The sequence below is a fragment of the Anolis sagrei genome, chromosome 1, assembly GCF_037176765.1.
Source record: "Anolis sagrei isolate rAnoSag1 chromosome 1, rAnoSag1.mat, whole genome shotgun sequence".
NCBI lineage: Eukaryota > Metazoa > Chordata > Lepidosauria > Squamata > Dactyloidae > Anolis > Anolis sagrei.
In genome coordinates, this window is record NC_090021.1 from 246,215,355 (window position 1) to 246,233,884 (window position 18,530).

The window sequence follows — 18,530 nt, forward strand, 5'->3', positions numbered from 1 at the left end:
CAAAAGGCTAAAGCTCACATTGAGGACAGAATATGGTTATGTGGGAAAATAAACTACATTATGACACTAAAAATTATAAATTAATAATAAATTGCCAGAGAAAATGCCCACTGGACAAATGTCCTAGATCACTGTGCTATTCAACATTTAAACATAGGCCGGTACCACTCCTCCAACTTCTTTTATTAAGAGGGATTTTCACCACCATGGTCATTCAGATCAGCAAACTCAGTGACTGACCGGGAAAGCACTTTGGTTTATATATAATTTAGGCATGTGGTACAAATACACTGATTGTTGAGTGGCACTCAGTATTTACAACTCCATAAGCACAAAAAGCTACCTCTACCACTGCAATATAAGGAATAAACATCCAAATCCAACAATGAACTGGCAGGGACAACAGAATGTTCCGCCCGTCCCCAGTACAGTTCTCTACACCACCTAAAACCCAGCTTCTAAGACTTCCAAAGACAATTTGGTGTTGTTGGTTTTTTTGGGTGTCTGGAGCGACTTGAGAAACTGCAAGTTGCTTCTGGTATGAAAATTGCCCAGGGGACGCCCAGATGTTTTACCATTCTGAGGGAGGCTTCCTTCATTTTCCCGCATGAGAAGCTGGAGCTGACAGACAGGAGCTCACCCCACTCCCCAGATTCAAACCAACCTTTTGATCAGCAGTCCTGTCAGCCCAAGGGTTTAACCTATTGCACCACCGGGGGCTCCTGACAGTTTGGGTATCTCATAGGAAGTAACAGTGAGGAGAGCCAATGTCTGCTCTTGGTTCATATCAGTGGTTCCCGACCTTTTTTTTTTTTTGAAGAAGGACACCTTTGGCCAGGGATCACTTAACCAGGGACCACTTTCCAACATTAGTACCAAAAGGGTTATAAATCAGTTTTTGGGCAACTTTACATTCAGTTTGGTTATTTGAGGTACTGATTCAGAAAATTGCATTGGATAGACCACATCAGCTCTAGTTTCTGATACAGAACATATGCCATCCAATAGTCACCATCTGCTCACCCACAGAAAACCATATTTAATAAGCCTCGGCACTATAAGAGGGTTTCATGAGGCCAGTTGCTCTTGTTGCAATGGTGTAGTAACGGTAAGGCAGCGGACTATATTTCAGTTCTTGCAGACGACTAGTGGTCCATGGACCACAGATTAGGAACCACTGGTTCAGATTATAATTATGCTGTTCTGGCAAAGAAAATCTGTCATTAGATCCTAACATAATCTCCATAATAGTTATACTTATGCTGAATAGAGCAGTTATATGTTTGGCTACTTTGGTTAAAGAGTCTGAGCACTTACTGGAAAGACTTCATTCAGCATGCTAATATGATTAAAAGGACAGATATCGTTAATCCTAAATGGTAGTTGTCTGGGAAGGATTCTGATTACTTTTGGCATGTCACAACTGTTTACAGTAATCTATGATATTTGCAAGTTGCCTTGGAAAAATTGCTATCCACAAAGGCAGAAAATGAATATATTAAATAAATAGTATTACAAAACAAATCACATGTGATAATCTAAGGCACTGCTGCTTCCAAATAGGTCAGCAAACCAGGTGCTGCAAAACTAACTAGAATGTTAGACATGCTTAATTTCCATTTCTCTTTGCATCATCAATATAACCTGATGCAAATGTTTTCCATACATGAAGGTACCTGCCTAGCTCGCACAGTCTGACATCAACCTCTCAAGTCATTTCGTAAGGAGCTCACAGAGTTTTATGACATTGGATTTATTTCAATAAATGTATCACCCTGTTGTGGATTTTTGTTTTTTCCTAATGGACCAAAAGAGCTGGTTAAATTCTGTCACACTGCACAATTTATGTTCAGCTGATTGTTTTTCTCCAGTGGGAATCTCCAACCACTGAGCACTTGATGCGTGAAATAAGAGTAAGCTGTCTGCTGTACTATTTACAAAGAATAACTGAATGGCACATTACAAAATCTCAATTGCATTAATATGGTCCGCCTCCCTCCTTCCCCTTTACATGTACACATGAGCTGAGTGCATATATATACACCTTGTACAAAGAAAAGGTGCCATGTATGGTGTCAGAAAAAACTGCCAGTACAAAATGTTTCATGTTTCACAACTTTAATAGAATATTCTAACTATTCTGTACAAATTGAAAACACTGTATTAAGTTACAAATGTATAAGGTAAGGCTGGAGCACTCTCTACATGCCTGGTAACAGCATTCACACAGTTGCTAATGAACTGTTGCCAGAGACTGGCTTTATTATGTTAAGAAATGTTAAATGTAATCCTGAATAGATCTTTTGAAGGGTTTTGGCGCTTTAAAAACCATGGAAATGTGGTACTGAGTGATTTGAGTATTGCAAATAAAGTATCAGAACTACACATTTACTTAGGATTTAATTTATATTTCCCCAATTAAATTACTCCCATGGACCCAGCTCAGACAATTCTATAAACTATTCCAACCGTTCCATCTTTCCATGCTTTTTCAGTGCAGTGTATCATCATTCTCTTTCCTGTTTAGGTCAAACCAGACATGTAGTGATGTCAGTTAGTAAGCCACTGGCCTCTGAACTGGAACGTGTCAAATTCAGCTACCAAAACCTATGTCTCCCCCTAAACAGGAAGCTGAAAAGTCAAGCTGCACACAAAAGGGGGAGGGAGGAGTGCATGAACCTGCAGCTCTCCACTTTTCCAAATCTAGATCTGGAGGATCATCTGAACAAGGCCTTGTGGCTAAACTAGATCCGTGATACATTTTAGTGCCAGAACCCACTTTCACCAGATTACGAGACCTATTTCTTTCCCAGTTTGTTGTTTTGAAGTGTTCGACACACAATCATTCTGTGAGTAGAGTATGAGTTTTCCATGTACAAGTACCCATATTTTATAAACAGGAAAAATATTTTTCAAGTATATTTAAAACTATTAAAAGCACTAGATCATCAAAGTACTTACAAACAGGAATAAATAAGGTGAACAACTAAGATCTCTCAACCACCATCACCTCCTTGCAAGTAGATAGAGGAAATGTTACTTCAAATTCAGATTACCTTTACTGGAGATGACAATGTTTTAAGCTGCTCTGTAGCACTATTTTGACTGGAAAGCTGCTGAAAACATATTTTAATGGGGGAAAAGATTGAGAAGAAATCATATTGCTTTGTTTTTACTGTTAAGTATTTCATTAATTTAATATATATTTTATGTCAACTATTCCACAATATTTAGACAAGAATTATTTTGTACTGAGGGCAAGTTTTTTCAGAAGGGCATTTTAAAAATTTCAATCAGAAAGCCTATTGAGACAATTGAGCTACAGTGTACCAAAGGCTGTAGAGTGTGCTTTAATTAAACCTCATTTCTCAAATGCATTAAGTTGCCACTGTACAAGTTAAGCAAAAATAAGAAAAAAGTTAGTGAAAATCATGCATTTGAAAACAATTTAGTTTTAAGCATTGTTAATAAGATTGTGCTGCAGCAATGGAATATCCTGAACTGCAGGCCAGGTATCCAAATGTTTGTTACAGGTTGTTCAAATATCACTCTGAAGTGGTATTTCCTTATTGTTGTTTGCATTCAGCAGGCTGGCTGGCATCTTTCTGTTTGAAAGAGAAAAGGAGAAAAAGGCAAGTTTATGCAAGATATACACAAGTGGACAGCAAATTTAATTCTACTTACATAAATTACCATTGCAAGTGATCTCATGTAATCAAACGGTTCCAATTATGCTAAGGTTTTTGATCTATTGTTTTATCAAGCCATTTCATATAGAGCATAAATATCAAAACTAATGGTCAATGATCCTTGTTCTATGTTTTAATCATCATACAAACTCCTTAATCATGTCACAAGCTCTGCTGGATTAGATAAAAGTTCTATGTAGCCCAGCAGCTTGTTTCCCATAGCAGCCAACAAAGATGTCGGCGGAAAGCCCTCACTTGCAAGGAAAGTGCATGACAAAACCATTATGACATTGGGGACATGCATAAAATTTGCCTTCTAAACTCTGGGGGGGGGGGGGGGGGATCTACAACTATTAACCGACCTGATACGAGGAGTTGTGTCAAAGGTTACTTACTGATTATTGTCTTATGGCTTTATTCCACTGTTATTTCAAGAAACATGGGAGTACATGTATGTTCCTACTCCATGGTGTTGTGTCATTCAGTTCTGACCAAGTACAGGGTGTTTCAAAAAGATTGGCCCTATTTGAAATTACTATATTTCCGAAACCACGAACTGTCCATGTATGAAACTCTTACCACTTGAAAGGGTAGGCTATAGAGTTTAAAATGATGCCTTTCCCAGCTCACAAACAGCCCCTTGCCTCAGTCATTCGCAAGATGCTGACCCTGCAACATAAAGCCAAATGAGATATTCTCCATTTGTGGAGTTATTTTTTAGATTTGTTTCTGGTTCAAAATGGTTAGGAAAACCTGATGATTCATTAAACTGTAACTTTTTATGTAATTGTAACATGTTGCCATGATGAAATATACTACTTTGAAATTGGGTTTGTCATTTTGAAACATTCAGAGGTAACCTTTATCACACTCCTTCAGATCATTGTAGGCAGCACCCATTCCTGGCACACCGACTGAAATTTCCAATATATTCATCTGCACTAAGCAACTCAAGAGATGAAAATAATAACTTGGGGGAATTAAGGAGAGAATGCTGCTCAGTTTATTACATCAGCTTCAAACCAATTTCTCACTCTTTCCCTTAGCAAAACTATGCAAGGAAACTGCTAGAGTAGGAACCAGAAACACAAGGATCTCAAGATGCTACTGGACAGCAACTCTCACAACTTCTCAGCAGTAGCTGTGATGGTGAGAGATTATGGGAGATGAAAGCCAACAATATCTGAAGACACACAAGCCTTCCGTTCTTGTACTAAAAGTTTAACCAAAAAATACAGAATAGATAGTAGCATGTATTCTCCCAGTTTGAAGTGACCTCAGCCTACATCACATATTTATTTAAATGTAAGTTCAAGAAGAGAAAACACGTGAAAGGGTTGTATGTCCAACACCTTGCCAAAATGTGGAAGGATTCTACCACCAGATTACTGGTAAAGACCACGCAATTATGTTTGGAAGAAATAACCTCATGGATGGAACAGCCCAAATCTCTCCTAAAAATTATACTCGCCTAACTTTTCAGACCCACATGTATCAGATAGTTCAATTTCAGTTTCATCTAAAGCATTTAACAAAAGAGCACAACATTCAACATTTATTTTTTCTCAGCACAATAAATATTTAATATATGGATCTACATTCCCGAAATCCATCATTTAATTTTAAGAGATTACATTTGAAAACTGTTGCTGTAAACACAATAACCCATCAGTACATACACACAAACCATAGCAGCAGCACATATAAGGCCAGCAATTTTCAAAGCATCAGAAAATAACATAATAAAACCAAAATGATTATGAAAGCAAAGTAGCTTTTTAGTATGCTCAAGTGCATATCTAATATGCTAATTTTCAATACTCCTTCAAAGCATGTTATGATTAGATATATCAGAATCAGATATAGGGTAAAGAATTCAATGGAAAAAGATTTCACTCAACCAGACGTGTTGTTGCAATGATATTTGATTTGGAGTATTATGGAAATGTCTAGCTTGGATGGTCAGTCCTTTTATATCATTTTGTTTCTTCAGCAAGTATCTAAAGTACTTTTAAAACACACACACACACACACACACACACACACACACACACTTGGGGTGCATGTCTCTCCCCTTCCCCAGCGCCACTAATGGGAATGCATTGGAAGAGCAGTGTCTAGCTCAATCATTCATTTAAAACACATTCATTCACAGAGGTGCTCCAAATTAGCTGGTAAATTAAGCATAATTCTACAAAGTATTTTACAAGAACTGTCAATGGACATAAGTCTGAAAAAGGCTTTGCTGCCCCTCCCCCTCTGTATTATCACAAATGTACACTTCACCAAATGCACAAAGTGGCTGCAGACCATGTGATTAGATCTGGGCCTATTCAGGATTCAGATTCCATTTTAGAAAGGCAGAAACCATTAGACTTTCAATGTAGAGACTTCAGTAGAAACAGTACAGTTTAGGAGTTAATTGAAACAGACTATAGAGACTCTATCAGACTCTCAGAACAGAGAAATACTTTGGACTTTGGACTGTTAAGATTCTAAGAAAGATTCCCTGTTTTATTTACACAGAGAAACTACTTAAAATCCTATCTGTAGCTCGATTGATGAGAAATGTACCTGTGTGGCAAATACATGAAGTTTGTGAGTAAACCAACGATGTTATTTTAAAGAAGTCTACTTATTTTTTTGTCACTTGAGAGTATGATTGAAAACCAATATATTTTAAAGGAGAGTAGATGTTTATTAGGCAACTGAAATAATGCTTCTGAAACTATATGTTTTTGTGCATTGGCATATCTTTGTCCTTAACAGTTCAAAGAGATGTCTAGGTATATCAGTTTAATGGCTGAGAAACCTAATTGCCTTGCATGAATGCTAGTGGACATTTACCACTAAGGAGAGGGTTGACTCAAGCAAGTTTTTAACTCTTCTCAGGGCAATTCCTGATTTTCCCAAAATGGTTATGGATGCTATTATCCAAAAGGTTATGGAGATTTCCATTTCCCAAAAGGTTATGGCATCATTTTTCCAAAAGGTTATGATTTCTAACAAGGTAATGCATTTCCAAAATTTGTGGAATGCTGTCTGTCTTAATGTGAAATTATAAGTAATATAAAGAAGGAAAATAATACAGGATGCTCTGTGAAAAAATAAAAATACTGAAAAGGTCTGGTCTCTAATATTAAGTGCAACCAGTGATGATGCACAACATTGAGTTTGATGAGTCAATAAAATATAATTTTCAACTTGTTTCAAATTATATTTTCCGCAATATAATACACCACCCCCCCCCCCGAGATCTAGTACAAATAAGCATAATAACTTAGAAGACTAGGTATCTTAGAAGATTCATAATCTTCTAAGCTAAACAGAATGTACTATTTTCTAAACGTTGTAAATTGAGGCCACCCAGATGTTCAATTGCAGCTCCTATCAAAGCGATCCAGCTTACTCAATAGCCAGGAATCCTGCAATTGTTGTGTAAGCAGATGGAGCAAAATAAGCAACAGCTCAACATTTGAAGGTAAGTGCTTTTTTTCATCCCTGTAAAACCTGAACTCTTATGCAGACTTAACTCAACAGCAGATATGGCATCCTACAAACAGATTTTCCTATTATAACACTTCATCTCAAGAGCCACAAAACAATCTTAAACTTGTACTGGAATAGCTGACTTAAAGCAATTTTAAGCACAATAGATTTATTTCAAGAAGCTTTATATCTCATATCTGGGGACAGCAATGGATCCAATAAAGAAATTTCACACTTATGGACTATGCAGATGAACAAGTTCGGAACACCAATCCTTCCCCAAACATCAGGTTTTTGTCATAGACCCCCCACTAGGTTCGACAGTACCAGGCCAAAAACATCACATTCAAAACATTTCAAGACATACATGCTGAAGAGATAGTTGCCTGACACAATAACATCAGGTTTGTCATCCTAAGCAAATATGGAGACCCAACTGAAAAAGACTAAAGGTGGCCCTTTTTGCTCAAACAATCATGATGTGGAATTACTCTCAGCATGCCAGTGATGGGTTGGGTTGGGAAAGCTTATAGTCTGCAAAAACACAGGCAAGGCTTTGGGCAGCACTGTTAGATGACATGGTAAACTGTAGGTCATGTCTTACCATCAGACAACTATACTAGTTAAATCCATGTTCAGTTCTGCATAACAAATTGTGGGAAAAGTCTAAGAAGGTGAGGAGCAATAGTTTTGCAAGGCATTGTATGTCTCATACAAAATGCTTTTTTAAAATCTGCATAAGACATCTTAAGGTCTAACATTAGTATATTACTGTCATTATGGTAGCCATCACAGATCTGGAGCTGTAATTTATACCCTAGTCAAAGCACTCCTTTATGAGGTAGGCTTACACTAAGTCACTGACCCATGATGAACTCACCTGACATTAGCTTTAGTAACTTCCAATATATGTTCACTAAGCAATAAGTCAAGTCTTGGATAAAAGGGAAGCAAGCACTACTCTTCAAGAAGAGATTGCAAGATACATGACTCATCAGGGGAATCAAAAACTACCTATAGAATATGTTAGGGTTGGCCAAGCTACATGCACCCCTTTTGACAGTTTTATTCTTGATGCTACCAACATCTTTCCAAGAAACTGAAATGGGCAATCCTTGTTCTTTACAGCCATATAGGCTGCAGAAAATGGTGAAGGCAAATGGGAAGAATCCAATGTGCAAAAGAAGATAGCAGTAATTGGCTAGGCATGGACAGAATGCAATAAGACAAGGAGACTGCTAGATGAAAAACAGTCAGAAGAGGCTGCTTAAGAGACATAAAAAGAAGAGAGTCAAGTAGCTACTGAGCGTAACTGAAAAGTTACAAATCATGTGAAGAAATGACATGCAGGAGGTTCAGCCAAAAAGGCAAATCACAACCCTAGAACAGAAAAAAGAGGAAGCAGTTTTCAAGATGGTGAAGGGTTAGGCTGTAGATTATCATTCCATCTTTCTCCTCACTTTTCCTGTGGTCATCAGTTAAGAAGGGAGGTAGAATGAATTTGATCCTGACAAAATCAAAAACCCCTAGTTACACTTGTTTGGAACATTCAAGCAGAATTTAACACAGTAAATTAATTCAGGTAACATCATATCAACCTGCAGTGCACAAATTCTAACTTGATACTACAGGCTTCTACAATGTTTATCTCTTATGTCTTTTAATCTCAAACCTATTTTTGATACATGGAATTGTAAATATAATGAATTACATACACTATTCAAGTCTGAAAAAAATATGCCCAATGGCGGCGATGTTAAAACAAGCTATCTCAAATAACTCTATTAGGTGCAAGTGGGGAATCCCATTCTGTACCTCCTCCTGACTCCGGGGAAAAAAAACTAATCATATTGAAACAAAGCACTCACATGAGATACTGACATAAATTTAAAAATAAGTACCTAATGTGTGCATAAAGTTGCATGTATCTTTTTGCTTGAATGTTTTTAAAGTTGTTACAACTGGCTCAATATGGTCTGAAAACTTAGTCACTTTTACAAGTATGACATTCTGTATGAAAATATTTACAGAGCCAAGTGAAACATCCTGAGTATTTCATTTATTACTGTTGGATAGATGTTAGATAGAAGTTATCTATAACATGTTGTGGCAAACAACAAACAAAATAGGTAACTGCTAATATCTAGAGCTCAAATAGACTGTGGGAACTAGCAGCCTGGAGGAAGGATCCCAATTGACGGTGTTCACCACATTGCTGGAACCACAGTATTTGTCAGTGGCTTTTCATCCTCTAGCTGGACATGCTGCTTGAGGAGAATAAGCTGTAACCAGTGTGTGAATAAGGGGGTGGGAAATTTTATAGGATCCACTATTACCTTATGTACATGTTGTCCTGGAATAGACTCCCTATGGATACAGCAGCTGTACTGTATTGAAAACTTTAAGGCAAGTTCCATCAGTGATAGGTTATTTAATGTGAGGCCAAGACTGCTTAGTACTTGGATGAGGAACTGTCAATGGACAGCAGGTGCTATTTGTTTTTTACTAGCAACCTCTTTCCACCCAAGAAATTTTTACATGACCCTATATATATATAAAATAGGTATAAAACCCACACATTTACTGATAATAATCAGCATTTGCAGGGCTTGCTAAACAGACTGATTTTCCTTTTTTATGAAGTACAGCTGACACATTTTATGCAGAATCCACTGTAAATACCGCATGTTGTTGCTAATAGATTTGTGTAACTTGGTGGCGACCTTTTATGGTTGCCAAATTTTTCATGACCCCAACATTGAGCTAAGAAGACCCCACTTTGTGCCAGCTTAAAGAACGGTGGCACAGACTATATTTCAGAGGAAAGTTATGCAAATCCCTTCTGAATACACCTTAAGAAAACTCATGAAATTAATGGGACTGCTGTACGATAAACAAGTAACTTCATGAAACGTCTGCACACCTACACACACAATTAAACTGCACTGCAGTCCACCTACCTCAGGTTACAATAACTATGGGAAATGGCTAAAACAACAATCAGTGGTTTACAGATTTTCAAACATTTCCTTTCCTAAGGGTTCTCCTCACTACCTTGTATATTGAATATTTCGGCAGTGAGTGACCATGATTCAACTAAATTAACTCCCTAGGTTTTTCTGAAACTCTTGGTAACCTCTGTAAATTCTAGTTACCAAGATGCTATATAGAGCTAAAAGCCAAAGAGGGATGAAAGGTAATTTCAAGACATAAACAAACTCTGTGAAGGCAAAATGAACAGATGGGATGTTAAATTAGATTTTAAGAGAGGAGCTTGCAGAATTTATAATTTACTGTTATCAAAGCAAAGGTTCGTATGTTTAAGAACAAATTACATTATTTACCAAAGTCCCACTAAATGCAGTTCAAAGTGGCCCAATACGTATGCCACTGTCTCAAATGAAACATAAGGAAGGTCAGCAATCCAACATGCTACACAGAACAAACAACAAACCTTGACCAAACAGAAGAAATGTACCAACATGTTCATGACCAAAAATAATGGCCACATACAACGGAATAGGGAAGGAATCAGGGAATTTAAGTTCAAATAAAATAGGACTAAGTAGGACACACAGTTTGGAAAAACACTCATCCTGAAACATATCACAATACTTTGAGGGCACACAGAACTGTAATGAACAAGTTCATCCATTGACATCTAAACAAACACAACGTAAACACAAGAGAAATATCCCTGTGTTAAAAGTACATAGCTACAACAAAGGTAGCATAATGTGCACAATGAAAGAAGGAGTGTTCCTATAAAAAGCAGCACTCCTCATGTTCTACATTTTTCTCAAGAACAAGATCCTTAAGGGTGTATCCAGATTAGACCCCCATTTTTCTATAAACTACGCAGAAGAAACCAGATAGGCATTTAAATGAACCACATTGCATGGGTTGTAAAAATGGGAAGCCTTGAAGTTATGTATTAATGGAATTAAACCTTACCTATAAATGAATGAATGATAAACAGACTTAAATTACACCTAAATGGGGAAAAATTGAAAGGAACTGTCAGCATGAAAGAAAAGTGAAATGGACAAAAAAATTAGGCAGCAATAACTACTGTTCCAGAGGATACAATAAATTATTTGTCAGACACAACCACTCTCCAAAATAATGGTCACATTTTCAAATCATCTGCACAACACTCTTCCTTCCCCATCCACAAGATCTTTGACAAAGTCACTGGTACATTTCATTCATCAACTCAGTAACTACAACCCTATCACTACAGTGATCTCACAGCAGTGAGCTGAAACACCCTCTCCATAAAGAAGTCATATAAAATATTGTGCAGTGGAAACATTATGACATGCAGGTATGAACAGACGTGGGTTCATTAACCCAAGTACAATTTCTGCATGTCACTATTTTGGGGATATTACTTAATTTTTGGTTTTACTACAGGCCCTCATCAAATACATGCTCTACGTTACCAATTATGAATAATCAAATCCAGTATGAGAACTGGTCACAAGAGGGAGTCTTGATCATGCAGAAGTTTTAATATGGGCCTATTTGAGTAAAAGGGTAGCAGGAAAGAAAAACTATCTAATATATCTAAGGGTGCTTCACTCATGACATTTTTTCTACATGGCTATAATGTTCAAGGAAAAACTCATGTCCAAATGTCATGTGGAAATCATATTGTATATGATTTGCTACAATTATGTGTGCAAAGCAATTTGTTAATATATTTTTCTTACACATGCATGAGAAATAGAATTTTCTGAAACAATGATTAGGAAGCAATAATCAATAATAAAAACACAAATGAAAAAAGCCAATGCACATAAAACAGACAGATACAGCATAATACTAATTCTGCAGCAGGACTTCCAAGTTTGTAAATTATGTACACACATTTTGAAAACAAAAGAATATAAACATTTGTGTGAAGATAGACGGGGTATTAGTTACATCTATGCCTTAATGAAAAAACATTCATGCATATTGTTAAAGAAAATGAAATGAATAAACATTAACTTTGTTACTAGAAACAATCAACACATTTTTCCATCCAAGTGCAAGCTATAGCATACAAAAATAAAACATGCCTTGTGAGAAAATTAGTATGCTAACAATTGCACATGCGCTTTACAATGAAGCTAACCTTAGGTTCACTTTCTGCATCTTCCTCCTCTTCTCCTTCTTCTTCACCTTCCAATTCCTAGGTTTAAAATAAAAGTAAGATGAAAAGACTTTTAAGCAAAAGCACAAAGGAAGATTGATACTGACCATGGAATTCCCTTTTTACTGACATAAAAGAGCATCTACCTATGAACTATCTCTTTCTAGTGTTCAGGATACTGGAACCAAACAATCACTTTTCCTCTATTACTTTTTTCCCACCATGGGCATGCCGTAAGTTCCATTTAATAGCCTCAGTTGTAGTAGGAAGAAAGATGGAGATGAAAACTGAGCATTTTGGCAGTATGAAGTGAACTGAGTCATCTTGGCAACGGTGTTTTGTCAATATAAATATTAATACAAATAAACAGTGAGTGAAAATATTCCATTCTTCTTTCAGCATAGGAGGAATCCAACTGTGGGATATGCAAATACTATGTGATCGGTGAAAAGCAGGCTAATAATAGCAACATCTTGGCAATGCTGATGATGCTGGGAGAGCCAGGTGACTGCCAACCATTGACAAAGGATGTGTTGTAGCAGATTCCATCCAAAGGCTAACTGTGCAAACATGTTTATTTTATGATGCCTTTTGAAAATGGTTGTGGAGTTCTATGAGGTCACCCAGAAAATCAGTTCTGGATGTACTTGTATATATCATAGTAATGTGACAGTCCGCTCTACAGAGTAAGCCACTACGCAGGGAAGAGAGAACTGCAACACTTCAAGGAGAAAAGATGAAAGAATGCAAATGAGTTAATTGTCTGGAAAAAAAAAACCAGTTTCCTACATAGGTTCTGGGCACCTCTGTGACACCTAGTTTGTGCCAAGACAGCTTATGTGCCTAGGTTGGCCAGACTGCATAGATGTAGAAAATCTCTATCGAAGTCAGGACATTTAGCATAACATGCTAAATTTTACATAACACATATACTATAAAGAGCCTATAGACCTGGTTTGTCCTGTCTGTTTACACTTACAGGAGGGTCTCGCTTATCAAACCTTCACTCATCCAACGTTCTGTATTATCTAACACTGTCTGCCTCCCACCCAGAATAATGTCTAGGGTGGGGGGAAAAACCCTTGTCTGTTGGTGCTACATTCGTGAATACAGTAATTACTACATAACGTTACTGTGTACAGAAATTGCTTTTTCTGTACATTTGTTGTAAAACATGATATTTTGGTGCTTAATTTGTAAAATCATAACATAATTTGACATTTAATGGGCTTTTCCTTATTCCCTCCTTATTATCTAACATTTTCATTTCAGCCTGTTTATGATGGATAAGTGAAACTCTACACTATTTTGGCAGCCGTGTTCTCTCTCCTTACCAGGTCAACAAGATTATCATGCGAAAAGTTTGAGGTCTCAAAGTACTAAGGTGATCATGGTGAAATTGGATCAGTTCATGCTATGGATCACTTATCCTTTTAAATCAAAAACTCCTGGTTATTTGGTCTTGATAACATGCTCCTGAACATGTTCCTTGAAAGGGTGATCTCACTTATGGGATGAGATCTTTAACTGGCACTTTTTACATCACACTGCAGAGCTTGGATTGCTATGAAGATTGCAGAAATTAGGGAAAGAGGACGATTCTGTAGCCCTTGTGGGACATGTGGTTTGGAAAAGTCAAGAGCTCCAAAGAGGAGAAGGTCAGAATAAAATCTCAATATCCAAGTTCTTCATACCAAAGAAACAGGCTAGATTCTTTAGAGCCACTGCTCTGTGATCCTGGAGGAAGACAGATGTAGCTAGCTTCTGAAATGGTTCACCAGTGCTGTGATAGGGGATCTAGTGAAAATGAAGATGAACACTGGGGAGGGACAAAAGACCGGGAAATGGTTGAAAAATGGATCTCCCAGGTCTAAAAGAGACAAGGAGGCCAAACACACTGAAATTGCTCCCCAAGTGAAGAAAATTGAGAGTTGGAGGCAAAAGAGATATGATTGTCCAAGGACCAGTGGAAATGTAGTTTTACTCCTGGAAGACAATGTTCCCTACCATAATTTACACCTACACAACCTTTAAAGCTGGAGTCCCTGTTTGAAAACTTCTTTGTCAAAGAAAGAAGAATCCTTGAAAATCAGAATAGGGATTGCTTCTGGAGGTATTCTTGAACAATCTGATGCTGGAAGTAGTTCAGACTGAGTCACACTGTCCTGTTGTGCTCTCTGGTGGTCATGAATGTTACTGCTATAAACACTGATACAGAAAGTGATGCCCTTTTTGTGGCTTGTCAGTCAGCCCTAATCACCACCAAAGGAGAATACTTCAACTAAGAGGATTACTGTAGTAGTAACAGTCAAAAGGAATAGGTATTTATTATTTTAACAAAGCTGCAAGAGGATGGATTCCTTTCTGGATTGTCTTTTGCAGATGAGAAAATTGCTCCCAAATATTTTCTAGCAGAAGACTCCCAACTCTCTTACACCTTTCCACCTGATTTCATGGAAGTGGTGCCTGGCAGCTGTAATTGACTGGATGAGGGCAAACAAAACAAATTGAAATGTAATCCAGACAAGACAAAGGTGCTCCTAGTCATAAGACAGATCTGGAAATAGGGATTCAGCCTGTGTTAGATGGGGTCACAGTTCCCCTGAAAACACAGGTTCGCAGTTTAGGAGTACTCCTGGATTCAGCTCTGAACTTGGAGGCCCAGGTAACAGCAGTGACCAGGAGTGCTTTTTGCATAATTAAAACTAGTGCGCCAAGTGCGCCCATCCCTGGAGAAGTGAGACCTGAGCATGGTGATACATGCCTTGGTTACGTACTGGTTAGACTACTATAATGTGCTCTACATGGGGCTGACTTTGAAAAGCGCTCAGAAACCTCAGCTGGTCCAAAGAGCAGCAGTCAGAGTGATAACTGGGGCTGGCTACAAGGAGCGTACAACTCCTCTGTTGTGACAGCTCCAGTGGCTGCCAACACATTTCCAGGCACAATTCAAAGTGCTAGTTTTAACCTACAAAGCCCTATATAGCCCTAGTTCAGGTTATCTGAAGGAATGTATCTCTTTCTATGAACCTGGGAGACATCTACGATCTACTGGGGAGGGCCTTCTCTCTTTCCCACCACCCACTCAAGCATGTTTGGTGGTGTGCTGAGGTCATTGATACTGTGTATGTGTTTAACTGTTAGAGTATATATTTGTGTTTGCAACAGTAGCTAAAACTAGAGTTATCTGGTTTGAATCCACAGTGAGCATTGCCAAGGAGACCAGGCAGGCTAGCTCAGGAGAGTGAGAAGTGGGCGGAGCCAAGCAAAAAAAGTTATGTGCATCTTTGGAAAAGGGGCAGTGTGTGTGTGTAGTGTGGAGGCTTAAAAAGCCTGGGAGAGAGGTGTGTGTGAGCAGCTGGAGGTTTTTCAGTCTAGAAGGGCTGAAGAGAAAAACCTGGCCAGTTTCTTTAGTCAAGGAAGACTAAAGGAAGCTTGTTAAGATCCCTAGTCAAGGAAGGACTAGAGATCAGAGATTTGATCAAGGAAAAATCAAATTGGAAGGCTATTCATAGTAGGAAACACTGTTCACTAAAGAGCTTCACCTCAGTAAAAGTTAGCCACGAGCTGTGTTATTTGGAAGAGTGGACTGTATTACAAACCAAGTGATATTCAAAGTTCTATAAGTTATTTAACAGCCTGCAACCATAGACTTTGTACACAATAAACTTGTTATCTTTTGTTGAAGATCGTCTCATCTCAATTAATCTGCGTGTGTAAAGCCAGATCTCATCGGTGGTACCTCAAATACCTCACGTTGGTGGCAGTTACCTTAATTTACAAGTAATAATTGGCCTCCTCTATAATATATTCTTATACACAATTGAGGCCTGAGATTAATTCCTTCCATAATCATCCACACCTGTACAATTGGTTCGTGCATAACTGTACAGGTGGGAACATGGGAGAGGACCTCCTAAGAGAGACTAGGATGGCCCGATTCATGCTGGCCTTCTGCAAGTAGATAAGCCTTCTTCTGCCAGCAGGCATTTAGGGAAGAATAAGGGGTATGCTGCTTCAGAAATGTAGGTGGGATTTTTTTGGGGGGGGGGGGGGAGAGACTGTGAGTTTTAAAGGCTATTTTAAGTATATCTATTTAATTTAATCTACATTATATTATTAAATTGTTTTTTAATTTTTGTATTGCACTTTTAAAACTGTGACTAAAGTGAGGGATGTTAGCCACCTTGAGACCCCATAGGGAGAAAGGCAGGGTGTAAATAAAGTAAGTAAATAAATAATAAGCAGAATTATTAGTTCATGTCTTGTTAAAAATTCAAATGGAAAAAGGGAGAAAATGGTGGGAAATACAGCATTAGAATTTTTAAAAATCCAATGGAGCAAAAAAAAGACACAGAAGAGAAGCAAGAAGAAATGCACACGTTTTACAATCAGAAAAGCGAGATAAGGAAAGACAAGCATCTTCTCTGAATAAAGACAGGAATGAATGAGCCAGGAACATGGAAACAAGGGAGGGTCTATAGGTGCAGGTGGTGAATTAAGTTACAGACTTGCTATCTTCTGAGGAACGGAATGAGGAAACTCACAACTACCCTGAGATTAAGCATACATCCTTTAAAGATCTTTCAAGTTTGCAAAACAATTTTGTCTTCCAATCTTCCATTTACATTTTTGTATCACTTTATCTTTCCAACATCAGCTAAAGAAGCACTGGAAAATTTTAAAAATCTCAAAGCATAATTCCATCATTTTCCCACCTACAGGTAACAGCTTCATTAATTGTATCAACCAGATTTACTGGAGAAATTGTTTAGTTAATTATTTCCAGTTTTATTAAAAACCAAATTATTTTTCTTTGAAAAGTTTCAACACTTGCTCAAGTAGTTGAAAATAAGGAAAAGTCATTGAACAGATTAGGATATATAGCAATGAAAAAAGTAATCAACGCTCATTTCTATATACATGCAAACATTTTGCATTCTGGCCAATCTCTCATTATACAGGCAGTCCCCAAGTTACAACCAAGATAAGTTCTGTAGGTCTTTTCTTAAGTTGAATTTGTATGTAAGTCGGAACAGGTACAATTAGATTTCACCTCACTTTCTATCCCTGTAATAATTGGCTTGTGAATAATTTGGCTTATTGTTGAAACAAGGATTGGTGATAAAGCTTCAGTGGAGACACCTTTTCCCCATGGAAACTCTTTCAGGAGTGAATTTCCCTTCCTAGGGGTAGATTTCTCTCACTTCCTGTTGTCTCACCTCCATTCTTAATTATGAAACATTTGTAAGTCAAATGTTTGTATTTGGGGACTGCCTATATTCTGGGAGGATGGGAGGAATTTTTAAAAATACAGAACCAAATCCCATCTTGCATTAACTTACTATGCTCTCAGGGTGCCCTGAAGTTTCATCCATTTAGTAAGCTTTTCACACAACGGCTTGCTCAAACAGAAGCCAACTACCTGTTATCTCAACATGAGTGCAAAGGACTGTTAGGCAAAACAATTTGTTCTAAAATTCAGCTCACACCAACACGGGCAGTGAGCAATGACATATCCATGCCTCTGAAAACAGTGCTTCCTTGGATTACTGGAAAAGTAAATATTTCCTCCCCATCACCATGGAAAATGTGACGAGAAGATAAACAGGATCTTACTCACCTCCTCTTCTCCTTCCTCTCCTTCTTCAAACTAATGAAAGGGAGGAAACTGTTTAGTCTTTATTTTAAACATTAGTAGATAAAACATTTGTACATATTCTAGACATCCTACAATGTTTCCACATTATTTTTCAATACTTGCTGTTAGTTAAAGTATACCCACTAACAATGGGTGCAGTCATTCTGCATTTCTACCAGTACCCTTTCAAAAAAGAGAAAACAGACTGAGGAATTCTGGAAAGTGTATTCTTTCAAGGCCTCAGAAGAAAATTTTATCTTGCTTTGAGATTAAGACTTTGTTCATTATAATAAAAAAAAATCCTCTCAAAATGGTCCAGTCATTTTTATTAATCTGTTAGGCATTAAAGATGAGGTAAGAGGAAAGGGCAATTATACCAACAAGAAAGAAGACAGGATAACTACTGCTGCCTTAAAAGCTGGTATGTGGCACAGTGGACAGGGGCTGGAAAGTAAAATGTTACCTTCAGCTGCAAGTTCACTGAGCATTAGCAGACAAACTGTTATTTTATACCAGTGGTTCTCCCAGAAATCTTAACAGCTGGTAAACTGGCTGGGATTTCTGGGAGTTG

At 37.7% G+C, this 18,530-nt stretch overlaps 1 protein-coding gene across 2 annotated transcripts in view; it reads right to left on the bottom strand.

Annotated features, from left to right (window-relative positions):
* Window positions 1–2,101: 2,101 nt before the first annotated feature.
* The window catches only part of NAP1L4 (nucleosome assembly protein 1 like 4), a 41,895-nt gene continuing 25,466 nt past the window's right edge, over window positions 2,102–18,530 (bottom strand). The window contains exons 13-16 of one of the 2 annotated variants that reach the window (XM_060768352.2): window positions 17,942–17,971; window positions 12,301–12,357; window positions 11,133–11,170; window positions 2,102–3,605 (exon numbers count right to left, since the gene is read on the bottom strand). In XM_060768352.2, coding sequence (XP_060624335.1) covers window positions 11,165–11,170; window positions 12,301–12,357; window positions 17,942–17,971 — 93 coding nt within the window. In that variant the 3' untranslated portion in view covers window positions 2,102–3,605; window positions 11,133–11,164. The remainder of the gene's footprint in view (window positions 3,606–11,132; window positions 11,171–12,300; window positions 12,358–17,941; window positions 17,972–18,530) is intronic. The other variant, XM_060768343.2, reaches the window with a different exon arrangement.